The sequence below is a fragment of the Apus apus genome, chromosome 1 (assembly GCF_020740795.1).
Source record: "Apus apus isolate bApuApu2 chromosome 1, bApuApu2.pri.cur, whole genome shotgun sequence".
In the NCBI taxonomy this organism is placed as follows: Eukaryota; Metazoa; Chordata; class Aves; order Apodiformes; family Apodidae; genus Apus; species Apus apus.
Window position 1 is genome coordinate 202,676,627 of NC_067282.1, and position 18,779 is coordinate 202,695,405.

Consider the following 18,779-nt stretch of genomic DNA (forward strand, 5'->3'; position numbering starts at 1 on the left):
TGACCCTTCACCAGCTCTTTTGCCCTTCTCTGGATTCACTCCAGCACCTCAATGTCCTTCTTGTAGTGACGGGCTCAAAACTTACCACAGGATCTGAGTTGCAGCCTCACTAGTGTCAAGTACAAAGGGAAAATCACTTCCCTAGTCTTTCTGGACACACTATTGCTGATACAACCCAAGATGATGTTTGCCTTTCTTGGACACCTGGCCACACTGCTGGCTCATATTTAGCTGGATGAAAACCAGCACCTCCAGGTCCCTTTCCTATTGGCAGCTTTCAAGGCACTCTTTCCCAAGCCTGCAGCAGTGCATGGGGTTGTTGTGACCCAAGTTCAGGACCCGATACCTGGCCTTGTAGAACCTCATGCAGCTGACCTCAGCCCATTGATCCAGCCTGTCCAAGTCCCTCTGAAAAAATTCCCTACCCTCAGGCAGACCAACACTCCCACCCAACCTAACACCATCTGCAAGCTTATTGAGACTGCACTCAATTCCCTCAACCAGATCATTAGTGAAGAAGTTAAACAGAACTGGCCCCAACACTGAGCCCTAGGGAGCAGTGCTTGTGATTGGCTGCAACCTGGATCTGACCCCTTTTACCACAACTCCCTGGCATGGCCATCCAGCCAGTTTTTTACCCAGCAAAGAGTACACCTGTCTAAGCCATGGTCAGCCAGCTTCTCCAGGAGAATGCTGTGGGAGACAGTGTCAAAGGAAGACAACATGCACAACCTTTCCATTATCTACTAGGCGGATCACCTAGTCATAAAATGAGTCTCTCTTGAGCTCAAGTTAAGGACTTGAGCTTCCCACTAGGAAACTCCCTCGTTTAGCACAGTCCTCAGGTTATTACCCACTGTTGATCTTCAATGTAGGTGGAGGGCAGGCTGAGACTTGCAGTCTAAGATCAATCAAAAGAGACTTTAGAACACTGGGACGGGTGGTGAAGGATTCTGGGGAGCAGGTTATCTTTTTGTTTCTTCTTCCAGTTGCAGGCAATGACACAGTGATCAACAGACAAATACAGTCTGTTAATAGGTAGCTTTGTAGCTGGTGTCATCAGAACAGTTTTGGTTTTTTTGTCAGTGGGATGGGCTATACAGCACCAGACCTGCTGGCACTTCATAGAAAACATCTTTCTCAAAGGGGGAAGAGGGTCTTTGAGCAAGAGATTGCGGGGCTGATTGATAGGGCTTTCAAGTAGGTTTGAACGGGGACGGGGATGTAACTAGACATCTTAATGAGGCCTCTGGGTGTAGTAGCTCAGCATCTGTGGGGCAATGTGCTAGCATTTTTTGAGAATCTGAAGGCCTACCACCCCTCAAAACTGAAAACTAAGTGCTCCACTCCCTCTCTGTAATGCTGATACACCAATGCACCCAGTATGGGGAATAAGCACGAGGGACTGGAGATCTGCATTAGGTCACAAGGATATGATATAATTGCAATTACTGAGACGTGGTGGGACAGCTCCCGAGACTGGAATGTTGTTATGGATGGCTAGGTATGTTTTAGGAAAGATAGACCAACAAGGTGAGACAGTGGAGTTGCTCTTTATGTGTGAGAGCAACTGGAATGCATTGACTTCTACCTAGGGGTGGAGGAAGAACGTGTTGAAAGCTTGTGGGCAAGAATTAAATGACACATAAATGTGGGGGAAACTTGTGGGTGACTGCTATAGACCTAACCAGGAGGATGTTGTTGAGGCCTTCTACAGTCAACTGGAAGTAGCCTCTAGATCTAGAACCTTAGTGCTCATAGGTGACTTCAGTCACACTGATATTTGTTAGAAAACCCACACTGCCAGGCATACTCAGTCCAGAAGACTCTTGCGGTGCATTGATGGTAACTTCCTGGTGCAGGTAGTGGAAGAAACAATGAGGAGAGGTGCATTGCTGGACCTTGTATTAATGAACAAAGAAGGTCTGAATGGGGATGTTAAGGTCAGGGACAGCCTTGGCACAGTGATCATGACATGGTAGAATTCAGTATTTTACAAGGAAGAAGCAGGGCAATAAAAAGGATTGCAACGTCGGACTCCCAGAGGGCTAACTTTGTACTCTTCAAAGATCTACTTGCAGGAACTCCATAGGTTAAGACTCTAGAAGGTAGGGGGACCCAAGAGAGTTGGTTAATTTTAAAATATCACTTCCTCCAAGTTCAAGACCCCTCAAAGCTCAGGCTGTGTCCTTTCTTTGCAATTTCAGCACCTTCTGGCTAATTTCCATGTCGATGACATAAGCCATTCGTTGTCACCAAGCTTCATTTCCATTTATAACGCCACAAACTTACATTCCAACAATGTTGAGACATCTTGATGCCACGAAGTTCGCTTGTCACACCACAGGATCCAGGTCGATGCAGGCACCAACCCACCATCGATGAAGGAAGCATTGGTGTGTCAACTATTACAGGAGCTTGACCTGTACAAATTGTTTGGCCCAGAGGCCATCCACCTGAGGTTGTTGAGACAGCTGGTTGATGTCATTGCAAAGTCACTCTCTATAATCTTTGAGAAGTTGTGGGGATCGGGAGGTAGCCCCAAAGACTGGAGGAAGGGTAATATCACCCCCATCTATAAAAATGGTTCAAAGGAGGACCCAGGTGATTATAGACCCATTAGCCTCACTTTGGTCCCTGGGAAATTCATGGAGGGGAGAGCATTTCTGGGTTCGTGCAGGAGACAGGGTCCTGGGGACAGCCCAGGGATCTGATTGAGGAGGGACTCATGAGGGTGGTTGGGAAGTGAGAGATTGCCACATTCTGGAAAGTGAGGGTGTCAGGACATGGGATGGACAAGCATGAGGATGAGTGTGGTTTCAAGACCAAGAGTGTGGTCACCTTGGGAAGAGGTGGTTGATCGAGTCAAAGGAAGATCCATGAGCAACCTCAAAGGTCTCTGCAGAGGCTCCTCAGCCTGAAATAGCACTGGTGGCTTCATGCAATCAGTGGTTTGTGTCAACATTTGAACTGAGGAGCAAAAACCCATCAGGGCAGGAGACCTAGGATTTAGGAGGCTTTCTAACAAAGGGGTATGTGATGGTGTTCCTACCATGTCGTCCTAAAAAGCAAAATATTCTCCCACCTCACTGAGCAACACAGCTGGCACAAACCAGTGCTATTGCTGCTGGAGATGTAAACAACAGGAGCACAAGTCCATGATGCTATCAGCCACTGTTGTGGGCTTTAGGGCATAATTACTAGAGGAAATTTCAGTGGGAAGCAAATTATGGATTACATGGAAGGTGACATGGTGATCAGCACTGGAGAAAAATAATTCATATTGTAAACTGCTCACACACTAGATTATTTTGCACACCTTGATTTTTAACAGCCATTAGATATATTTTGCAAGTTATACATAAATCTGCAGAAAGGGTTTAGAAGCAGCCAGAGAATGAAGGTATCAAACCAGTGTATCAGAGACACTTCTTTTGACTGGTTAAAGCCTAATGTATATCTGATCCCTGAGCATGGTTTCCTGACACCTCAACTCGTGCTCTCAAGGCACATGGTCTAAAAGGAAGCAAACCAAGACCCACTAGTACATTTACATAAGCCTGGTCTTCATGGAAGTTCAGGGAGAGGGAGACCAGTGATTCATGTAGCTTATTTCCTTCTTTCTTCTTGTTTTTCCTGCATGTAGTCTTCAAGAGAGATGGACTGTTCCTCCTCTAGGCAGTTATCTTCCTCCTTTCCCCCTTCCTCTCTATTCTTTGCTGTGATCATTGGCTGTGTTGCTCAGAATACCTTTTTGGGGCTATTCTACAATCCTTAGAATAGTTGAGGTTGGGAGGCAGCTCTCAAGTTCCTCTAGTCCAGAGCCCTGCTAAACCACGGTCAGCTAGAGCAGGTTGTCCAGGACTGTGTCCAGTGACTGTCTGACTATCGTCAGAGGTGGAGACTTCACAACCTCTCTGGGTAACCTCAGCCACCTGGGACTGTTGTGTAAAAGGGTATGAGTCTGGAGGGTGGCTGAGGAAAGCCCTCCCAGTGAGTCATGAGGTTCAGAAAGGAACCTCTTGTTTTCTGGACTCCTTCTCAGAGAGAAATCTAGGGATGACTGGACCCACTCCTTGACCTAGACCTGGTCAATGGTTTCTATCTAAAGCATTATGTGTGTACCCACCAATCAGAGTCAACATTTGGCTTTCTGAGCCCCCAGCAAGGAACTTCACTGGGACAATTTTGCAAAGTTGCAAAGCTAGGTATTTTATTAAGGCCACAGATATAACATGCTTGGAACTGCTGTTGGCAAATATACTCACTGCATCGGCACTAAATGTCTCAGAGCTGGCTAAATAATTAGTTAAATTACAGTAACAATTCCCCAGGGTATCATTCACAAAGCAGAGGAGGGAGCAACTTCGTACCAAGGAGGAGTCTCTGCCTGGGGAGGAGAGAGGCCTGGACATGTTGACCTGTCCGGAAATAATTGAGATTCTCTTCCTCAACAACAGATGATTCCAAAGGCTAAAGAGCATAAAATTTTTGACAAAGGGTGACTTGCTCATATCGTGTGTGCTGGATGGTTCCTAGCAGGCTACTGGTGCTACAAATGAGCAGGGGTGGGGGAGGAAGTATAACCAACCCTTGCTACAGATATGGACTCCTTTTCAGCCATGCTGGCACAACTCTGGCTGTCCATCTTTGCCTCTGCCTGTTGTTTGAAAAACCATCTGGCTACAGGAACCTCTACCCTATCCCAGCAGTCACGAGATTTACTGGGGTCACAAAATTTCTGAACCGCCAGCGTGTAAGAAGCTTCCAGCCTCTGGACTGGATCTTGGCTTAGAGAAGCCACTGGTTCATCCTCGGCCCCTGCTCATTTTCAGGAGGAAATAAGAGCACTAACTTAGCCTGCTTCCCTATTCCAAAACTGATACAAGAGAAGCACACCGATTTAGGATGATTCTGGCCCATTTTCCCACCCTAGACCCACAGCCTTTCTGAACAGGTGAGGACAAGTCAGCAGACCATTTTCAATGATATCTAACCAGGACAGCAAGGAACTCCAATCTGTATATGGGCATGGAGGAAAAAGGGGGAAAAGGAAAAGCCCCTCTTGTCTCAGTGCCAAGCTCTGATTTCCTTGCCCATGGGCTGTTACCCAAACTGCTCCTCCAAAGTGGCCATGGCAAGGACTCCTCCCTGAGAGCTCTCTCCAAGGACAGGCAGCAAAGCAAACCAGCTGGAGGCTCTGCTGACCTCTTTCTCCCTCTCTTCAGGGGAGAAGGTGCTCAGAGAGACAGAGCTGGAAAAGCACTAAAGAAGGAAGCAGGACAGATGCTGCAAAGGTGAAGCTGCTAGTGGTGATGGCTCCTGGGCCTTTTACACCTGGGATGTGAAATGGGGCTTAGTTCCGAGGACATGCACTGTGGAACAGAGAAACTGAGCCCCTCCTATACAGATGCGTCAAATTCCCCTCCAGCTCCCCCAGTGTCAGTTCCTTGACTTCATTCTTGTTGTTCTCAGCAATGACCCCCCAGGCCTTCATGTTGTTGTTTTTCAGCTTACAGCAGGCACTCGACCAGATGTAACTGGGTATATTAACCCTTCCGTTGGCAAGGTAGTTGTTCCCAGGCACAGCACCCGCAACGACATAGGTGATGTCACAGTTCTTGGTCATATTTCTCATTGTGTGCACCTCATATCTTCTCCACTTACCTGTGTTGAGTGACTGATTCTGGGGTACTGCATTGGTAAGAGTGAAGGTTGCTGCTACACTGATGGTGTTGTTGTTATTGCTGCAGGGGTTCAAATGGCCACGGTGATATCCTGGTGCGTTCTCATAATCTTTATTGACAGCCTGGCTATTCCTGAGACTGAAAGAGCTGGCACCTAGTTTACGTATGACGTACTTCTCTGAATTCATATCTCCAGGAAAAGATGGATTCACCAGCTTGACAGGTATAAAAGAGAAGAAGATGTTACTATTGGGGATGGGAATCATGGAGCAGGATTCCCTGATGCAGAAGTCTCTGAGTGTTGAGAACCCATCTTTTGTCATTTCAGTATATGGAAATGCAGGAATCAGAGAGAAATCCTAAAGCTGCCCCTCACCAGCAAACACAAGAGATTTGAAACAAATAAAATAAATAAAAGCTGAGAATCTGACTGCATTCTTTTAGACTTCTGATCTTTGAAACCCAGAGCATAGCCTGCTGTGAGAGTGTGGGTAGACACATGAAACAAGGAAAATTATCCACTCCTAAGTTTGAAAGGTGACTTTGGTGAGACATCTCCCCTGCCACATCTGATTCTCTTTACCCCCTTCTCCATTTCCCACATCTGCCCAGGGCTCTCTCCAGATCCTCTCTCACCCATTAATCACATCCAGCCTTCATCATCTACATCTAATCACGCTATAAGCGGTCCTGGCCTTTGCTCAGCTCAGCCCCATCTCCACAGCAGCTCTCGCTGTCTCTGTGAAAAGTTTTTGTCCCTTTCTTTAAATCCCATCTCTTAAAAACCTACTGTTGTAGAGTTTGCTTAGAGCAAACAAGCACACTGATATCCTCTTGGAGGATGAGTGTCGAAGGTGGAGAGAATAGGAAGAGGATGAGCAGAAGAGACATGGAACTCACAGGACAAGGAGGAGATGAAGACGACTCAGACCTTTCTTCTTTTCTCCTGCTTTGAACCTCACTTGGGAAGAATTAGGTGTGGTTGCAGAGCAGAATCACAGAAGTGTTCTGGTTGGAAATTATCTTTAAGATTATCAAGTCCAACTATTAACCTGACTCCTCTGAGTCCAGTGCTAAACCATATTCTGAGGCACAACATCTAGTTGTCTTTTAAACACATCTGGGGATGGTGATTCAACCACTTCCCTGGGCAGCTTATTCCAATGTGTAATAACCCTTTCCGTGAAAAATTTTATTCCAATAACTAATGTAAACCTCCCCTGATGCAACTTGAAACCATTTCTTCTTTTTCTGTTGCTTGTTCCTTGGGAGAAAGGAAAAACACGCAACTCACTCCAACCTCCTTTCAGATAGTTGTAGAGACCAAGAAGATCTATGCTCAAGGTTTTTTTTTCCAGACTGAACATCCCCAGTTCCCTCAAATGGTCCTTGTTCTCCAGAACCTTCCACAGGTTTGTTGCTTTTCTCCAAGTTGGGGAGCAGTGTGTGATTGCTGCAGGTGTATCACACTCCTGAAACAGCAATGTTTGCCTCCTTCTTTAAACCCATACAAAGAAAGATATGTTGGGAAAATGATCCTAGAGGTGAGATTTCCCTGGGAACCTCTGCCTTCTCTGGAACTGGGCATATGGCTTTCTTCTTTGGCTCCTTTTCAGCTACATTCCCTACTGCTCCTTTGAAGCTAGCAATGACCTGAATTTCTGCTGCTTCTGTTCCGTACTTGGCTTGATCTTTCTCACTGAGTCTCAAGTTTGCCAGAAGGACATTTTAGATTGCCTCTGTAGTTTGCAGAAGTCAGAACCAAGCCTGAGGCAAGACTGGTAAGGGACAACTGCAGGTGGATGGAGATCGTGCACTTCTGACTTGACTGATACTGACCATAGTCATTTCTCACTTCCTCAAATATCACTCAATAAAGTCATCATGTCAATCCAACTCTCTCGTTCCTGAGTGCCTGTACCTGGGCTTTTTCTCTGGGTCATCTCACCCAAGTCTGAGTTTATCTACGCTTCTCTCATGCCACTTATGAAGCCAAATTGACACTTTACTGGGAGTGAATAAACTATGTCGGGGATCCAAAAAGACTCAGGGACATCAGAGCCCAGCAGAGCTGGTCCCTCAAATTTTGCTGCTGTTGTGTGTCTTTTCCCCACAATTTAGTCCCCATCAGAGGACAGGGGAGAAGTTCATTTGACTCTGTAATGTAATGTAAAGTAATGTAATTTCCCTTAATACTCCTCTAAGATCAATGAGTAAAATTGTGTGCTTTTAAGATATGCTTCATCTCATTGTCCTGCTGATGTCTCAGACACACCAGAGGAATTGTGTGGTGGATGTGTTTGAAGATAGGTGAGATGAAACCCATCCAGTGGGACCATTTGTGTGTTGCGGGATGGGGTGGTGGGAGAAAAAGGAAGTGTTTGATTAAATCCTGCAGCTTTTTTTAATGACTGGAGGGTGAGATGCTGTAAGGGAGGACACTCACCTGGGGCTCGACCAGCCATGAGTCATTTCTGTGTACACGTCCAGGCTGGTAGATATAAGCAGAGTATACAGGAATACGCAGACTCGTGTCGTACAGGGTGGCATAGTGATATTGGTTCTCATAACACTGGCAGATCCAGGCTGGGGTTTGAGGTGCCATGTTTGCATTTGGGGGTATCCCATTGAAGAAAAACTGAGGACATGTATTTTGCAAGGATGTCACCACCTCGCCATGTCCCAGCCAGAGGCAGCTGGCCAAGACCTGCAGCAGCAGCAGCAGCAACATAATTGCTAGGAGGATTCCACCTGAAGGGCTCTTGCTCACCTGGAAGGCAAATGCAGAGAGACACTCAACTTCGAGAAAGCTCATCATGACCTGGGGTCATTTTTGTGTTGTGGGACACAGCCGGCAGAGGTGGAGGAATCTGAGAGACCAAGGAGGGGACAACTTCTGCCCTTCCAGATATGTAAAAATAAACTGAGGAGAAAGCAACACAGGTCTGCATGCCCCTACTTCAGTGTCCCATATTGCTCCCTTCTGCTTCAAGTGGTTCCCCACAGAAGAGGACCTGCAGCTGGACACATGCTTTGCCCAACCACCTGCAATGCTGAGCTGCAGTTCAATCTCACAGGAGATTCTAAGGGCAAGCACAAGGATGCTGGGCTTCCTACATGTCTCTGGCCCCACCCAAGTTCACACAGACATTCAGCTCTTCCCTAACTCCTCTGCTCACAGCAGGATTAATCTCCCCTACAGTTAGGACAGATGATTTAGCCAAGGTGGTCCAGCCTGAAACCCTGCCTCTTTGCTGCCTTAGACTGGGGTTTGTTCAGCCTGGAGAAGAGGAGACTGACGGGGGATCTCATTAAAGCTCATAAATATCTGAAGGGCAGGTGTCAGGAAGATGAGGCCAGACTCTTTCAAGTGGTGTCCAGTGACAGGACAAGGAGCAATGGTCACACACTGGAACACAAGTGGTTCAACCTAAACATAAGGAAAAACTGTAAGTTTAACAGAGCAGTGGAACAGGATGCCCAAAGGTGTTGTGGAGTCTCCATCCCTGGAGATATTTAAAACCTGCCTTGATGCCATCATGTGCAACCTACTCTAGGTGAACCTGCTCTGTCAGGAGGGTTGGAATGGACGATCTCCAATGGTCCTTTCAAAACCCTATCATTCTGTGAATGCAAAATGGGTGTCCTGCTGCTCAGCTTGCATTTTTGGCTTGTCCAACCCCAGACAATGAATTTAGAGACAGAGAGGGGCCCTGTAGGTACCAGCAGTTAGCACAAGGGATGATGCCTCTATCTCCCTGCTACCCTGGCTGCTGTTGTAGCAATACGGCAGCAATGAGGGACAGCTCTTCCCATGGTTGCACAGGATTCCTGCTGATCCACATCTTTAGCTTTGCTGATTGCTTTTCTTGTACAGCAAAATTGGCTGGGGCAGGCATTTCTATTTCTTCAACAGAAGCAGGCCCTGTCTTACCTTGCTCAGATGTTGACATGATTTTTACCAGTCAGCTCTAAATCTGCCTGTGATGCTGGCAGTGATGCAGGGTGCTGTATCTTCTGTCAGATGCACCACAGGTTTTGGGATAACAGGGATATTTACATTATGAGAGATTTCACTGAGTGGATTTTAAATACCTAGCATTTGAAATAAGGCAGGCAGGATGAGAAGCTGGAGGGATTTCTGGGGGAGGAAGCCACCATGGCCTCGAAAACACACAACCCACCTGGCGAAGTGTCTGAGCTGAGGACTGGGAGAAGCTTGCAAAATCACCTTGCACATTTGCCCTTTTCTTACTTTTTTTCCCTGACCCTCATGCATTACTTTCCACTGCATTCAGGAAACTGAGCTAGAGATAGCCTTGCTGTGACCCAAGGCATCTGGCCTGTTACCACTTTTCTAGCACTGGGTCAGGAACAGGGTGGCCAGGAAGCTGAAAACTGAGAAGAGTGAACCCCAAGAAGTGACTTCTTACAATGCTCCCCACAGCATGACAGTGCCCGCCCAAGCTCAGGCAGACAATCTACTGACAACTCCTTTGCACTACACCCTCCACAAGCTGAAATAGATATAACTCACTTCATTTCAGAGACACAGAATCCAACTTACCGTGTGAAAAAATGGAACATCAATACTTTGATTCACACAAATCCGTTAGCAGCAGGATTTCCAAATGCCTCTGTGGTAGTCTGAAACTGGCTGTGATGTTGGAGTGGTTTATATATTATCTGCAGGAAGGCTGAGTTGTACTTAATTCTGTTTTGCTATGTTACTCAAACAGGGTTTGGAGGAAGGTTGTCCAGTGGCAGAGCCAAGACCTGTGTTTTTCCAGAGGTCTTTTGCAAGGTCATGGGCAGGTTTATGGTGCTCAGTAGGCTCCCCGGTCTCATTCAACAGTTTGATGAGAATTTTCCAGGTGTCTTGGCAACTGGAACTTCTTTTTGCACTAAGTGGCATTTCTGAGAATGTTGAATCAAGTCTTCCCTACACCTGTGAGCCAGTCCCAGTCAGTGGGCCAAAACAAGACCTTGGATCAACCCTTTACAGAAGTTGCACATGGCAGAGGATACAAACCCAAGTCCCAGCTGCTTGGTGCAGGCTGTAAGCAGCAGGCAGGAATTCCTAAGACAAGGGATGCTGCCAGATGAGCTGCAGAAGAGGGGCCTGGCTGCAGGAGCCACTGTCAGGTCAGGAGAGGATTCTGCACTCAGCATCTTCAGGGCCTCTTGTTCAACCTTTGCCAGACCCCTGTGCTGTAGACAGAGGCATTCAGGCACAACCTAATGCCTGGTGTTGGCTCCTGGCCAAGCAATCATTCATCTTCGAAGACTAAACATCTCCATTCATCATCAAACATCTCCTTGTGCATCTGTCCCCAAGGCTTCCCACACTTACTGTTCTCCTGAAGTGTCTTTGTCCAGGTTCAACATTTGGCTGGGGCAGCAGGTGAGCAGCAGGAACACAGCCACTCCACCAGAGCATCCCACCAGGTTTTGGTGACTTTTCCAGAGGGATGAAACATTGGCCAGCATGCTGAGGTCTTTGGACCTAACAGAATCTGGGGGATCATCTTCTAGGAGTGCCAGTTGATAGTGGGACACTTTAATTCCTTGAGGAACAGTGTTCCTTCTTCCATATTTGTTATGAATAAAAGTGAAATTTTCATGGACTCCACCTGATTTTACTGCATTCCCAAAGACCAACAATTAGCTCATGTGGTGACAATTTCCCAGCTTCTTACAGTGGCAATGAAACCAAACTCTTCCCCTTGTCCACAGTTGTCATGAATCTTGGAAAACTTTCCTGAGTGTATATAAAAAATAATAATTAAAATGGACTGTGTCTAAACTATAGAAAACAGTCCAGGGAAGCTGTAGCAAAGAGTGGTTTATAATAGGCAGAAGTAACCAAAACAAGTAATGAACCTGTCATCCTGTGCCTGAGGTCTGTGGGGTCATGCTTTTCCATTCACAGATTTTTATCAATTTCATAAGAATTGTGCTCTAATGCTCAATAACCAGCACAATTCTGCCTTTCATGCCAGTGTAGGCAGGGGCTGCGTGTTGTCCAGAGCTGTGCACTGTCTGGATGGAGAGGTGAGGTGAGTGATGCTAAATGAGCCCTCCTGCAGGTCACCTCCTACGTGGTCTGTCCTGGAAGACAAACCTTCATTTCTTCAACTTGTAAAGGGCAGATCTCCACCCTTCTCCCAATTGGGAGCCCACAAATTCATCGATGAAGTTTCTCCAGCAATTTTTCCATGGTCTGTTTGGAAGGAGCAGATGAATAGCCAAAGAGGTGTTATGAGGTAGGTTAAGACATAGACTCCAGGATGAGAACCAATGGAATGGTTTATTTTGGGAAAAATGCTCCCTTATATACTTTTACAGTCAGAACTGAGAGTAAGTAGTCAGTCACCTGCTCCTTGGCATATACACAGTCCTTGTGTTCCCAGGATGTAACTGATCACACAACCAGCACAAGATAAACAAAATTCTGATAAAAACAGAATTCAGGATAAACAGCAAGCCCTGGCCCCTAGCTGGTCTCATATTGTTTACTTCTTTACAGATAGAGGAGGCCCCTTTTCTTTCCTCATGGCTCTTCTCCACAGTGTTAAGTAGATTGTGTAGTGCTGGTCTTCAGGTAGGTGCAAATCAGGACAGCTGAAGCCAAATGGGCACAAGAACACAAACTACAAGGGAAAGAAACATTGCTTGGACGTGTGGATGGAGGAGACGTGCTGTTCTGGGCTTTTCTCCTTAGAGGGCAGCAAAGACCCTGTGTCCCATGCCCACAGGCAGCACGTGGAGATGTCTAGCCAATGGACACATCACCCTTATTGAGTTGCATGGCACCTCTATGTTTAGGAGGTACTCTGCTGATGTGAGGGCAGAGCATGTAGACACCTTAGGATCTGCAAAGTCCTTTGCAGCAATCGAGGTGCCATGCCACAAACGTCTAATCCTACCACTATGTCAGGTATGTTCACCCTGGTCAGGTGTTCAGACCAGTGTCAACTTCACAGGAGGGTTGAAAAACTGTCCCAGACCCAACCAAAGATTCAAGGTACCCAGCAGAGGCATCAGCTGCTTCTGTTTCTTCCTGGTGTCCCAGAAGAGGTCTAGGACTACTGGCAAGGACAGCAGGTGACCATCACCTCCTTTTTGCCACCTGGCCACTGGACAGTTTTATCCCACCATCTGGCCACCAGGACTACTGGGTGTCCATCACCGGGCGATGCTCATTCAGCACCATGAACAGAATCACAGAATCATAGAATCATAGAATCCTAGGGGTTGGAAGGGACCTCGAAAGATCATCTAGTCCAACCCCCCTGCTCTGCTCCTCATGCTCTGATTTTTTCAATTGTGTCTACAGATGTCCTGGTTTCAGCCAGGATGGAGCCAGTTTTTTTTTAAATGACTTTTTTTCTTTCTTTTTTTTTCTGCAGTGAACCCTTTTAAGCAGGAAGTTTCAGAGCTGGTGAACCGATTGCACTTGAATGTTTATGTTACTGCCAAGACACCAAGACACTATGCTCTGCTTATCGAAACTGCTACTTTGGATGCTAAAGGACTAGAAGAGTTGTATCTGCAGTCCTCCCATAGGGAGGAGCAGACCAGACAGATGGAAAATTTGGCAAACCAAAGTGTTCCATACTATATTTAATTCAGGGATCTGGTGGCAATTACGGAAACATGGTGGGACAGCTCACGTGACTGGAGTGTGGTCATGGATAACTGTTGTTTTTAGGAAAGGCAGGTCAACAAGGCAAGGTGGTGGAGTTTGCTTTCACCTGGAGGGGAGTTCAGGACACCTGGAATTGACTGCCCCAGGGTTTGGAAACACGGCTCAACCATTTGCCATGGACTGATCCACGCTGCACTGGAGAAGGGTGGAGCTCCAGAACACCTGCAGTACATCGGTGGCATCATCGTGTGGGGTGACACACCAGAAGAAGTCTTTGAGAAAGGTAAAAAGATCATCCAAATTCTTCTGGATGCTGGTTTTGCTGTAAGAAGAAGCAAGGTCCTACACAAGAGATTCTGCTCCCAGGAATTAGATGGCAAGATGGACATTGCCGGATCCCAATGATTCACAAAATAACAGCTATGGCCCCATCAACTAACAAAAAGCCCTCTCAAACCTTTTTAGGGACTGTTGGTTTCTGGAAAATGCACATTCCATGTTACAGTGAAATTGTGAAACCTCTCTGTGAGGTGATCCAAGAGAAGAGTGACTTTAAATGGGATCCTGACCAACAGAAAGCTTTTGAGCAGATTAAAAAGGAGATTGTGCAGGCAATGGCCCTTGGACCGGTTTGAACAGGGCCAGACATCAAACATGTGCTCTACACCCCAGCCAGAGACAACAGTCCCAAGTGGAGCCTCTGGCAGAAAATACCAGGGGAGACTCAAGGTCAGCCCCTGGGATTCTGGAGCTGGAGCTACAGAGGTTCTGAGGCCAACTGCATGTCAACTGAAAAGGAGATCCTTGCAGCATAGGAAGGAGTTAGAGCCACTTCAGACGTGACCAGCAGTGAAGTGCAGCTCTTCCTGGACCCCGATCACCAGTACTGAGCTTCATGCTCCAGAGTCACGTTTCTCATACACATCATGCCACTGGTGCTACTGTCCTGGACAGAAAGCATGACAGACAAAATGTATATAAGTAGTAATCAAGATTTATTGCATATAATGTCAGGGTCTTAACAACTGGATGGGAGGCACAGGTATAGCAGAAGCATAGGGGAGATAAGAATGGAAGTGCAGTTTGGAAACTGATCTATGTCGTGTTTTCATCCAGATATGGTTGTAAGAGCATGACACGTCTTTACTTATTAACACAACTTCTTTATTAAGCCTCCTTTGATTTCTGCTCTTGGAAGATGGCTGTGCATTAGGGCCAGGATGTCACCATGTAGATGGGCTCCCAAATCCTGTTGAGGCTTGACTGGTTTGGAGATGCTCTTGTCCCAAAAGCGGGGCCTGTTACCCGGCGTGCAAGAAGCCAGTCCACACACAGAGTCAAGATATTTGCTTTAATATCCAGTTCTGTGCAGAAAAGCGTGGCATTCCACAAAGCAATCTCAGGTTCCTGAAACACAGGAAAGTGCTACTTGTATACCGAAAAAATGTGAGAAAGCACTTTATCTCTAACATTCTTCTATCACTGGCACACACAACTGGTCAGCTAATGCCTTGCTTCCATTTAAAGTGGCCATGCTCAAGATTTGATTGCACATGCTGGAAGAGTAAGGGGTTTGTTGTTAGTAGGGGTCCCTCTGAGCTGTGGGTGTGAATTTCAGAATGCTTATGGCTCATTAATATATTAATATGGTGATTTCAATTACTCAAGGTGTTTTTCCCCAGTGCTCAAGGCTGTAACCAAGATAAGCTGTGGGAAGAGCTTCTCTCCATCCCTTTCATCTGTTTTGCAGGTATCCTGCAGGCCTGTCTCAAGGCCAGGCTGTTGACTATTTGGGGTGTGTTTTTCTCTCATTGGAATATGTTTTTGTCTAAGTCTTACTGTTTCACTGTTATCTAGGCCTTGGTTTTACTCTGTGTGTCCCTTACAGTCTCTTTAGTGTGATCTGTACCCAAATGTGATTTTTCCACAAATTTTACTTATTTCAGTTAATAACTGACAACAATCCCAGATGTGATGCCAAGGTGGTCAGAATCACAGGATATGCAGCTTAGGAAAACAGATAGAAGGATTCAGGCTTGTTGAGTCTGGCAAAGGTGAGGCTGAAGGGCAGCCCACCAGCTGACTGCAGCTCCTCCAAAGACCAAAGATAACAAAGACAAACTCTTGCACAGAGCCAGACACTATAACCAAGGGCAGCAGCCACAGGCTGCGGCCTGGGAGGTGCAGATTGGAGATCAGGATAAAAAATGCTTCCAGGCAGGTAGCACAGCACTAGACAGGTTGCTGGGAAATGAGAAGTGATGAATTGTGGAGGTGGCTCAAGACTTAGCTGGATGAAATCACAGCTAAGCCCATTCAGAGCTGACAGTGATTCTACTTCCAGCAGGAAGTTGAACTTGTGTCCTCCAGATGATGTTTTCCAGCTAATTTTTCTCTGAGCCCGTTGTACATGCAACCTTGTCTCTTCTCCCCTCGCTCGGTGCCTGGCCCAGAGGTTCCTGAAATATGTGGCCGACAACTTCCTCACACAACTGGAGAGGGAGCCAACCAGGTCAAGCGCCCTGCTGGACTTGCTGCTTGTTAACAGAGAAGATCTTGTGGGGGATATAAAGACTGGAGGTCGTCTTGGGCAGAGTGATCACAAAATTATAGAGTTTTCTATTCTTGGAGAAGTAAGGGAGGGAGCCAGCAGGACTGCCATCTTGGGCTTCTGGAGGGCAGCCTAATTCAGAGCATGGCTGAGAGTGTGTCTTGGGCAACAGTTCTGAAAGGCAAAGGAGCCCAGGAAGGCTGGTCATAATTCAGGAAGGAACGCTTTAAGGCACAGGAGCAGGCCATCCCCAGCTCCTGAAAGATGAGCCGATGGGGAAGCAGACCAGCCTGGCTGAATACAGAGCTTTGGCTGCATCTCAGGAACAAAAGGAAAGTTTACAGCCTTCGAAACAGGGGCTTGGCTACTTATGAAGAATACCAAGATGCAGTGAAGCTATGCAGGGGGGAATTTAGAAGGGCCAAAGCTCAAGCAGAACCTGGCCACTGCAGTTAAAGAACCAAAGAAGAGGACTTTTTCAGTATGTTAGTAGAAAAGGGAAGACTAGGGAGAATGTAGGCCCACTGATGAATGAACTGGGTGCCCTAGTGGTGGAAGACACGGAGAAGGTTGAGTTAGGGAACGTCTTCTTTGCTTGTCTTCACTGCTAAAACCATCCTTCATGAATCCCAGACTGTGGAGGTAAGGGGAATGATCTGGAAAGAGAAAGACTTCCCTTCAGTAGATGAGAACTGGGTTAGAGATTGCTTGGCCTGACTGGACATCCCTAAGTCCATGGGCCTTGATGGGATGCACCTGAGTGTGCTGAGAGAACTGGCAGATGTTATTGCTGGGCCACTCTCCATTATCTTTAAACGGTCATGGAGAACAAGAGAGGTGCCTGGGGACTGGAGGAAGGCCAGCATCACGTCAGTCTTCAAGAAGGACAAGAAGGATGACCCAGGAAACCACAGGCCGGTGAGTCTCATCTCCATCCCTGGTAAGGTGTTGGAACAAATTGTTCTGGACATGTCCACATCCCTGGTTCAGACTCCTCTGGGGGAGAGTTGCCAACCAGATGAATCGCCAGCAGCTCAACTGCCCCCACAAAGAGAGAACAATGATATCCAATGGTTTCTGTACAAATCCAGCTCCTCTGCTAGTTGTGCACAATTGCCCTTTAGACGCTTTGCTCGTGCGCATTCCGAGGAAAAGTAACTGGGTGGTGACATTTTGTAGGTGTCATGGCATCTTAATTTTGGAGCTGGACAGATGGCCTTCATCAAGGATGTTGTAGGCGTTTCTAGGGCATTAATAGAGGAAATTTCAGTGGGGAGGAAATTATGGATTACATGGAAGGTAACACTGTGATCAGCATTGGAGAAAAATAATTCATATTGTAAATTGCTCAGACACTAAATAACCTTTGACACTCATTATATATATTTTGCAAAGTCAATTATCCGTAAATCTGCAGAACAGGTTCAGAAGCAGAGCAGAACATGAAACTATCCAGCCAGTGTATCATGGTGTTTCTTTTGACAGGACAAAACCTGCTGTACATCTGAACCCTGAGCATGATTGTGTGATGCCTCAGCCCGTGCTCTCAAGGCACATGATCCAAAGGAAGCAAACCAAGACCCACTAGTAAATGTACATATGCCCGGTCTTCATGTGAGGGAGACCAGTGATTCAAGTATGCTCTTTCTTTCCTTTTTTTTTTTTTTTTTTCCCCTGCCAACAGACTTCAAGAGAACAGGGCTGTTCCTCCTCTGCTCACTTGTCTTTCTCCTTTCCACCTTCCTATCTCCTGTGGTCACTGGCTGTGTTGCTCAGAGTGTATTTCTAGGATGATCCTACAATCCTAGGAATTGCTGAGTTAGAGAGGCAGCTCTTGATTTCCTTTAGTCCAGAGCCCTGCTAAACCAGGGTCAGCTAGAGCAGGTTGTCCAGGACTGTGTCCAGTGAGTGTCTGAGTATCTCCAGAGATGGAGACTCCACAAGCCCTCTGGGCAACCTCAGCCACCTGAGACTGTTGTGTAAAAGGGTATGAGTCTGCAAGGTGGCTGAGGAAAGCCCTCCCAGTGAGTCATGAGGTTCAGAAAGGAACCTCTTGCTATCTGAACTCCTTCTAGAGTGAAATCTAGGAGTGACTGGGCCCACTCCTAGTCCCACACTTGGTCAATGGTTTCTATCTAAAGCATTATGTGTGTACCCACCAATCAGAGTCAACATTTGGCTTTCTCAGAGCCCCCAGCAAGGAACTTCACTGAGACTGTTTTGCAAAGTTGCAAAGCTAGGTATTTTATTAAGGCCACAGATATAACATGCTTGGAATTGCTGTTGGCAAATAAACTCACTGCGTTGGCACTAAATGTCTCAGAGCTGGCTAAATAATTAGTTAAAATAAAGTAACAATTCCCCAGGGTATCATTCACAAAGCAGAGGAGGGAGCAACTTTGTACCAAGGAGGAGTCCCTCTTGACTCATCTGGAAATAGTTGGGATTCCCTTCTTAAACAACAGTGAATTAGAAAAGCAATTTAATACTTCCTGACAATATGGGATTAGGACATACCTGGGGTGCTGATTGGTTCCTAGCAGGCTACAGGGCTATTAATGCAGAGAGGGGGAGGAAGTAGAATCAACACTGGCCACAGATATAGACTGCTTTTCATTAATGCTGGCACTACTCTGGCTGTCAATCTTTGCCTCTGGCTGTTGTTGGTAAAACCACCTGGGTACAGAACACCCACCCTATCCCAGCAGTCACAAGATTTACTGGGGTGGCAAAAAGTTCCAAATTGCCAGGCTGTAAGAATCTTCCAACATCTGGACTGGGTTCTGACTTACAGAAGCCAGTGGTTTGTCTTTTGCCCCTGCTCATCAGGAAGAGATGAGAGCACTAACTTAGCCTGTTTCTCTGTCCCAAAGCTAATGCAAGATAAGCA

The 18,779-nt window shown here is 46.6% G+C and overlaps 1 protein-coding gene and 1 long non-coding RNA gene across 2 annotated transcripts; both read right to left on the reverse strand.

The window, feature by feature from the left end:
* Positions 1-3,264: 3,264 nt before the first annotated feature.
* On the reverse strand, positions 3,265-18,303 carry LOC127383236 (uncharacterized). The gene is made up of 2 exons (XR_007889140.1): positions 18,007-18,303; positions 3,265-4,087 (listed from the first exon to the last, which is right to left on the reverse strand). It is a non-coding gene; the product is annotated as an uncharacterized LOC127383236 (long non-coding RNA).
* Positions 4,187-10,361, reverse strand: LOC127383213 (endonuclease domain-containing 1 protein-like). The gene is made up of 3 exons (XM_051615778.1): positions 10,255-10,361; positions 8,134-8,457; positions 4,187-5,902 (listed from the first exon to the last, which is right to left on the reverse strand). The coding sequence occupies exons 2-3, from the start codon at positions 8,416-8,418 to the stop codon at positions 5,357-5,359; spliced, it is 831 nt and encodes a 276-aa protein (XP_051471738.1). The 5' UTR covers positions 8,419-8,457; positions 10,255-10,361; the 3' UTR covers positions 4,187-5,356.
* Positions 18,304-18,779: the final 476 nt, after the last annotated feature.